Source organism: Elaeis guineensis, chromosome 1 (genome assembly GCF_000442705.2).
Source record: "Elaeis guineensis isolate ETL-2024a chromosome 1, EG11, whole genome shotgun sequence".
NCBI lineage: Eukaryota > Viridiplantae > Streptophyta > Magnoliopsida > Arecales > Arecaceae > Elaeis > Elaeis guineensis.
Genome location: NC_025993.2, coordinates 167,652,628 through 167,660,924, shown reverse-complemented (window position 1 = coordinate 167,660,924; position 8,297 = coordinate 167,652,628). Strand labels below are relative to the sequence as shown.

General features: G+C 40.9%; 1 protein-coding gene across 1 annotated transcript; it reads right to left on the bottom strand.

Moving 5' to 3' along the window:
* Positions 1 to 6,496: 6,496 nt before the first annotated feature.
* LOC105060325 (ethylene-responsive transcription factor ERF084) lies at positions 6,497 to 7,776 on the bottom strand. The gene has a single exon (XM_073247671.1). It carries the CDS (start codon positions 7,447 to 7,449, stop codon positions 6,718 to 6,720), a length of 732 nt encoding a protein of 243 aa, XP_073103772.1. The 5' UTR covers positions 7,450 to 7,776; the 3' UTR covers positions 6,497 to 6,717.
* Between the last annotated feature and the right edge of the window lie 521 nt (positions 7,777 to 8,297).

Sequence of the window (8,297 nt, the reverse complement as noted above, 5' to 3'; positions counted from 1 at the left end):
TAAAATTATTTTTCATGAAAGATTGATCGTCAAAAAAAATATTAACGATGAAAAAATTGGTCGTAAATAATATTTTTAATAAGTTTAAAAATATTAAAATTTTATATTAAATTAATAGTGATGAAATATTTTTGTCATAAATAATCAATAATTTATTAGTGATGAAAATTGACATCAAAAATTATCATATTTGCATTAAAGAATTTACGTCGCTAATATTTTTTTAAATTTATATTTTATAAAAATTTTAATTAAATTAATTACGATGAAAATATTTTATCATAAATAATTATTTTTTATTAACGACATAATATTTCATCATAAATTATTTTTTTATGACTAAAATTTTTCATCATAAATAATTTTTGAAAAGAAATTCTTTTAATGATGAAAAATTTTCGTCGATAATATCTATTATTGATGATAAAATTTTTTTATCATAAAAAATTATCAACGACGCCATTATTTGTGACTAAATATTAACGATGATAATTTTATCGCTAATAACTATTATCGATGAAAATCTATTATTAGTGATGAATTTTTTACATCGCTAATACTATATTCTGTTGTAGTGTGATCATTATTGGGATATCAAATTGAGGGGATGGTAATTTAATGTTATAGTCGATCGGATGGTGGAATGATCTGATTGATTTGATTTTGACTCATTAAATGCCACCACATGTTTGATGGTTATTGGTTCTTGACGATTCACATGGATCATGTTGATGTGTCTTGATCAGACAATAGGTGTGTCGAAAGATTCGAATGATGTTCGGCCCTAACATTATCGTGTGTCAAGATCTGGGTAAATCTTAATTTGAATGAGATCATCTCGGCCGTCTGTGGATTTTATATATAGAGATAGCCTTCCTCCTTCATTTGGGTCTTATGCAACTCTGAGAATCCAAGAGCTTTTTCGTAGGTGTTGAGAGCTCCATTGCAGGGGACTATTCTTTTTCTTTTTCCTCTGCATCTTCGTGATCTCCGAGAATTTTTCCTTGCTTTCAGGTAGGCCTTTTCTCTTCCCATCTTCGCTTATTTTTCAGTTTTCTCTGCTATTGTTAATGGCTAGTAGTAGAAGAAAGGATAAGGGTAAGGTTAGGAAAAACAAGAATAGACTTCCTAGTCCAGAACTTTTTAAAGTAGTCGATCGGTTAGTTCGGTTGACGAATCCCTTCCAGATCCGACCATAAAAGCTTCTTCTATGACCAAATCTGGAGTTCGTCAGTTTCGAAAATAATATCGTATCCCGGAGTAGTTTCGACTTTATGCATCCAGTCCAGATGATCGAGTGATCTCCTCTCCTGCAGACCAAATGGCTATTTATGTAGAGAACCTCGAGCTAGACTTCGTTTTTCGATTCCGAAATAGGATTTGTCCTATCCAGCTTGTCTCGAATTCTATTCGGCTCATGATCAGTTTTGCTTTATTGTGTCATATGATTCCGGCCAACCCTAGAGTGTCCCTTTTTCGAGCTTTCTTTATACTTCATCCACACTTTAAGGTTGAGGATTGATGGTTCTTTGGCCTGAGAAAGGGTCTATATTTTATTACCAGTCTCCATTCTTCTATCCATGGATGGAAAAATCAGTATTTTTTTATGTCTTCCTCTTCGGCCTGGGGCTTTCCTTCTTCTTGGAGGAATCCTCGGATGAGCCCGACTGAAAATAGCCGAGTCAATGAAGCCGACCGAGAATACGTCTTACGATTGAAAAACATGGAAGTCCCTCCGCAACAGGAGCTGCTGATGGAGCAGAGCCTGTATGACGCCGACTTAGTTTGGTACCTTCCGTAGGTATAGCATGGTAATCATCAATCTTTCATTTTCCATTTAACCTCAAATTTATGGTTAAGTCGTTGTTTTCTATCTGCAGGTATGCGTCCGTCGGTGGATGAGATTCGGTGGAACGCCATCAGAAAGAGGCCCGCTGTTGGTGCAAGTCCGACCCAACACTCCTTCGATGGCTGTGTCTGAGGCCAGTGCTGAACCTGTTATTACACTATCTGCCCTGGGGATCCTTCCACCATCTGAAGCTCCTTCATCGGTTGAGCAATCAAGCAGTCATGATGACATCGTGATTGTTGATCCAGTATCGACCAGTGCGATGCTGATGACGACTCGGGTGCCATCATCATCCCGACGACCTTCCACATCCAAATGGATTGTGGCGCCAGTCGGTTAGCCATCTGCTTAGGAGTGCGGAAAGGCACCGCAGGTTTCGGTCAGTGGTGAGGCTCTGGAAGATTTGACAGAGCATTTTGACATTCGGGTACCCACAGGTGAGTCGGCCTTGAGAAACTCAAAGCTGGCGAAACAACTTTTGAAGGCCGCACTTCTCCCGACGGATCGGGAGAATAGAAAGAATCGAACTATATCTGATATCTTTTCATCTTTTTATTCCATTATCCTCAGCGTAAGTCGGTATTTCTTTATTTGCTCACTCTTGTCGATATTTTCTTGTAATTCTAACTGTTGTCTTTTCCGATTGGTGCATGATATGTCGGCAATAAAGACTAGATTCCAAAGACTGATGGAACTTGGTCAGATGTGGGCCGACTGAGTTGCGACTGCAGAAGCTGATAAGGAAGTCACCGATGAACTTCTTTAAGCAGTGACCGATCGAGCGAAGAAGTATAAGGAAGAACTCTCCCAACTGAAGGCTGAATTAGCATCTGCCCAACAAACCATCACCTCCCATGATGCCCAAATTCAGCAGCAAAAGTACAATCAGCCGACTCTGGGGGGAGCATGATGACTGCTATCGTGAATTGGAGAATGAGTGGGAGAGGCATTGGGCTACTGAAGTAAGGTCGGCACTAGTCGATGTCGAGTTGGCATCCGCAAAGAAAGTGGCAAAGACTGCTCAAGAAGCCCTTAGTCGAGCTCAGGAGGTCCTTAATTGAGCCATCGAGGACTACAAGAAGTCTGAAGATTTCAAACAAGAAGTTCTTGAAGGCAGTAATGAAGCTTACTAGATCGGATACGAGGATGGTAGAGATACTGTTGCAAAGCTTTATCCGGACTTGGATCTGAGTAGCATCACCATTCCGGCTCCAGAGAAAAGGCGATGGAAGCAGCTCCGACTGCCGAAGAAACTGCTCCGATTACTGAAGAAACTGCACTGGTGTCTATTGGAGTAGAATCGATTGCTGTTGGAGTCCAGGAGACCAAAGCAGCAGTGGTTAGTGAAGTGGCTGCATCGAAAGTTGCTGGTGAAGTCGATCGACAGTCGGTGTAGTTAGGTTTTCTCTTTTTATTACCGGACTTTAGTTCGATTTTTGGAGCTTTCAGTTGACACTAAAATTTTCTTCCTTTTGTCACCGGACTTTAGTTCAATTTTGTAGCATTCAGCTGATAATGAAATTTTTTTTTTAAGTGTCAAGTCTCTTTAAATGTGATCATCATTCGTCATAATGTTGCTAATTTAGATGAATAACAATTGATGTAGTTTGCCTTTTAGTTGGGTGTTAACCAACTATCCCTTAGGCATAATTTTTGTAAATATTTGATATACAAAAATTAACCAAATATCCTTCGATCGATCGAAGTTGAATCGATATATCCTTTTGGCCAACTGAAGTCGAGTTAGCATATTCTTTTGATCGATTGGAATCGGATCAGTATGTCTTCCGATCGATCGGAGTCGAGTCGGTATATCTTCTAACAGATCAGAGTCGAGTCAGCATATCTTCAAACCGACTAGAGTCGGTATGTAGATTTGATCAACTGGAATCGGCATGTAAAGTCGTCCGACCAGAGTCGGTATGTAGATTTGACCGATCGGAGTCGATATGTAGATTCAATCGATCGGAGTCGATATGTAGATTCGATCGATTGGAGTCGATATTTTGGTCCTCTTAGGATCCATTTCAATCCGAAGATTGATATTTTTCTATTTTGACCCTTCGAGGCTTGAGTCGGAGTTCGTATTTGTCGTTGAATCATCTGTTGATTTATCATCATTTTTCTTTTGGGATATGGATTCCTTAGTTAATCGAATAAAAGACGACTACCTAATCTATGAATATTTTTTTTTAAGTTGGTTGCCGGGTATCAGCCAACTAATATTTTATTGGATATCAGTAGATGACTTTCTCATATGATCGAGTGCAAGTCAGTCATGTTATCTAATGTGTCACCAAATAGTTGAATTTATTGGCATGATGTTATAAAAAAAAATCCTTTGATAGATTTAACTTCATTGCGGTCGTGGTTGTCAAACCATCATTGTGACTCATCAAGATGATAAAATATCTAGGTGTGAGATCTTCCTCAAATGAAATGAAGAGAGAATATGATCGTTTCTCCTTTTTGGATGCTTGTCGAGGAGGAGGGGATCGTTGTTTCTTAGAGTCGATATATTGCGAATGCCGAATATGTCGAGAACTGGCATGAATGCTGGGGGGCTAGGAGTCGGCACGTTGCAAGGGCTGAAAATATTATCGATGCGGAGTGAGACATGACGGCTGTGCCTTGTAGGTACAGCCTGTAGCGCTAGCTCCTTTGATTGCTGTAGTTATTGTTCTACAATCTGTTGAAGACCGCGAATAGCTTCGATGAGTGTATTCACCTCAGCCTTGAGTTTTATCTTAATCTGATTTTGATTTCAGATATCTGACCGGCCATCAATTTTTCATATTTTGTATCGAAGAATCATTGACAGTAATGTATCGGATGGATTGGATTGATTGCCGTTTGAAAAGACAATCAAAAATTACTGACAGACAGTTGGCAACCGATAGACAGTGGGCCATTAATCGTGTTCCGTGAAATCGATTGAATATCGAGATGATAAATCCTGTAGATGCTATAATCAAACCGATGATTCTCGTGGCGGTTAAAACTTATTTTAACGATCCAACGTCTGTTATCGAAGTAGAATCGAGTGGCCAACCTTGAATCGAAAAAAGCAGATTCGGCTATTCCAGTAGGTCATATTACTAATCTTTAAAACAGTGAAATGAACTGCAGCCTCAACAACGAAGGCACTAGAAAGAGTTTCTTTTAATTTTGGGATAGGTACTTACATCTCTAACTAAGAATGGCAAATAGCGGTAATTACTTCTATTCGGACAAAAAATATATTTTCTTTCGTTAACTGGTGAGTATAGTTTTGGATCATTTCAGAAGTTAAATGGGTATACAAAACAGGTACAACAAATGCATATCAGAGTTCTACAGACACCAAAAGATCATTCTATATCCCTTATATATCGAGCATTGATCAGTAATTCGGTAGTCTGGCATCGCTCATCTAAATGCTTAAATGACCATTGGACAACGAATAATGCCTTTCTTGCCCATTTTCTGGTTCTCAAATTGATACTTTCGACCTTCTTGTCTTCCCTTTTTCTTGCACTTTTGAGGAAATAACTCCTTTGAATAATCAAAGAAAGAAAAAACAAAAGCTCTAAAATTTTATATATCTGGAAATACTAGGACAGCATACACACAAGAACCTCATAATAATAATAATAATAATAATAATAATAATAATAATAATAAAGCATACATACAAGAACAGATATATATATATATATATAATAGAGGTTGATACATAGGAGAGATTTATAGTTTTAGGCAATATAGAATATTTGGTGTACATGTGAGAGAACAATGAAGCGTTTCCGACCACCATAGAAAGCATAACATAGCAATCTTGATGAAATAGGCTAAACGGATGATAAACAAGGCCGAGGGTTGTATATACCTTATCAGAATACGCCAGAATATTTAAAAGAATCGTATCCGATCTATATATATAATAGCATCTTATTGAAAATTATCTAAAAATATATATATTAATTACATGTATCTATCAACACAACAAAAGCCTGAGTGCTATACAAGCAGCATCAATGAGTGCCGGACGTTATCCGACGTCCCGATATATCGACAAATATGAAAAGCAGGCTCCTAGTCCTAGATTAGCTCCAAGGGTATTATAGTCTGGATCGCACAAAACATTTAAAGGGGCAGCTCAATGTTGATACGTCACAAAATGGGGGAGCTGCACGTATGAACATCGAGCAAGAAACTCGAGTAAAACCGAAGAAAAACATGAGGGAAAAAGAACTAATGCAAAGACACAAGCCGAGATAGATAATACGTACATGAGAAACAAACAAACAGATAATAAAATACTTGTTATTAAACAATATTATGATGTGTGCTGAGAGTTTCAAATTCCTAGAGGTGTAAGTGTAGTGGCCGACCAGAACACGTTTGATCGATGACACGCAATATCCTAATTTTCCATGTTTTATTATTCCAGCTTGCTAGCTGACGACAGAAATGGTGCTCGTAGGAAACACTGGTTGCTGTTTAATACAATATTACGTGTTAAAACTAATACATCAGCCGTCCCGTATGCTTAAACAAAGAACTCCACGAGAAGAATATAAGCTTGCAAAGGAAAAAACAGAAAGAGGGAAGAGCGAGCGGGAGAGAGAATTATCACAACTTAAATCCACTCTTTAGTTCATTTTTTTCTTCACATATTTCTTTCCCACTCCTTCCCTTGCTGATGACACCCAACCCCCATGCAAGCACAAACCAAAAGATCATCTACCGCGGGTTCCCCACGTATACAACTGCAAGACAACCCGGGTATCATATACGTATATGGTACTCCAAAGAACCCTGTTACAAATTTTTCTAAAAAAAAATTACCAAAAGCCTAACTAAAGAACGAGATAGATCTGAGGACGTCAACTCACATGTTCGGATCCATCTCCGCCCTCTCTCAGCCGTTCACCAGCGCCACCACCAGCAACCCTCGTAGAGCCAAGTAGCTGAGCGAATGAGGTCACCTTCTCGCACTTTCTCCTGCTCTCACCTCCCCTCCTCTTCTCCTCTCTACCACATTTACTACCGGAGCCAACTTTTGAAGAGGAAGCGGACGAGGAGGAAGAGGAAGAGAGGGGCTTGGGGATGTAGACGGAGGTGGCGAAGTTGGTCTTAGCCTTGGACCCCCTCATCCGTCGGGCGGCGGCGTCGTACGCCCTCGCCGCTTCCTCCGCCGTGTCGAACGTCCCCAGCCAGTGCCGGCACCGCCCTATCCTGTCCCGGATCTCCGCCGACCATCTCCCCCACGGTCTCTTCCTCACCCCTCTGTAGTTCCTCCCTCCGCTGGTCTCCTCACCGCCCCCGGTACCCGCACCTCCCTTAAACTCACCTTCTTTCTGAGCCATCGGCAGCCTCTCCGGTCCAGCTTGGTCAGGCCGGCTCCCGTAGAGCACGTGGTAACCGACCACGGCCGCTATCCCGTCGAGCGGCGGAGGTCGGGGATTCTCTTCAACAGCGGCAGCCGAGGGGGTTACAGCGGTTCGGGGTGGAGCGGCGGCCGGCAAAACAAGCCCGGCTGGGGCGGGCATCTCGGCCGGCTCTGGTGGTTCTTGCTTGATGTGGACAAATGGAAGAGAAGTGGTGGTGGTCTCCATGGCTGGCCTTGGTAAGGCTGGTCATAGACTGGAGAGAGGGTGCAAGGAGTGGTATAAAGTTCGAAGATATGGTCACCTCCGGTGAGGTTAGTTCCCTTTCAGGAATGTGAAAAGACGGCGGGTGGGGGTACTGCAGGCCATGCAAGTGATAGGAGGTCGTACGGATATGTTTCTGATCCATTCTGTACGATTTGAGCGGTGCATGAGGACTGGACTGGAGTATAAGGAGGCCATGGATGCTCAGTTTGCTGCCACTAGTGTCACCGAAGGTGACTGCAGGACAAGGGAAGGTAACAGGCAAACCGACCCAAAGGCTCACTCGAAGCTACGATTTAGAGTGGGACCCACTCATCTGGAGATAAAAATGGGGCCCACAAGCACTACAAACGTTTCTAGAAGAGTGTGAAGGCCTCCTGACCGCCGGGTTATGGTCGCGATATGGGTTTTCTTTTTCTTCATCATGTTATTAGTTCTTGGAGATCCTCCGTTCTCGTCTGGTTGCCGAAATTTCCTGTCTTGCTGTTCCGACAAACAGGAATGATGATGAGATGGTATATATTTGTCAGCCCAACTTTGAAGCATCTGATCTTAATATTGTCCAAAATATTTTGCCTCAATGATAGCCAAAATACTATTCTGATCCGATCGGCCAACAGGAATTAGCCATAAATAGTTAATGCCCCCAAAGATCATGGCCATGATTTTACTGACAGTTACGCCAGCATGACCATTATTGCATAATTAAATTAGTTGTTAACATGTGCGTGATATGGAAACAGTTACTCTAGGGTTGTTTTGAGTGTGTTTTGAATCTCAGAAATTTTTAAATTTTCAAAAATTTTAATTTT

Excerpts from the sequence above, each read along its gene's own strand:
- LOC105060325 (XM_073247671.1), bottom strand. The coding sequence starts at position 7,449 with ATGGAGACCACCACCACTTCTCTTCCATTTGTCCACATCAAGCAAGAA.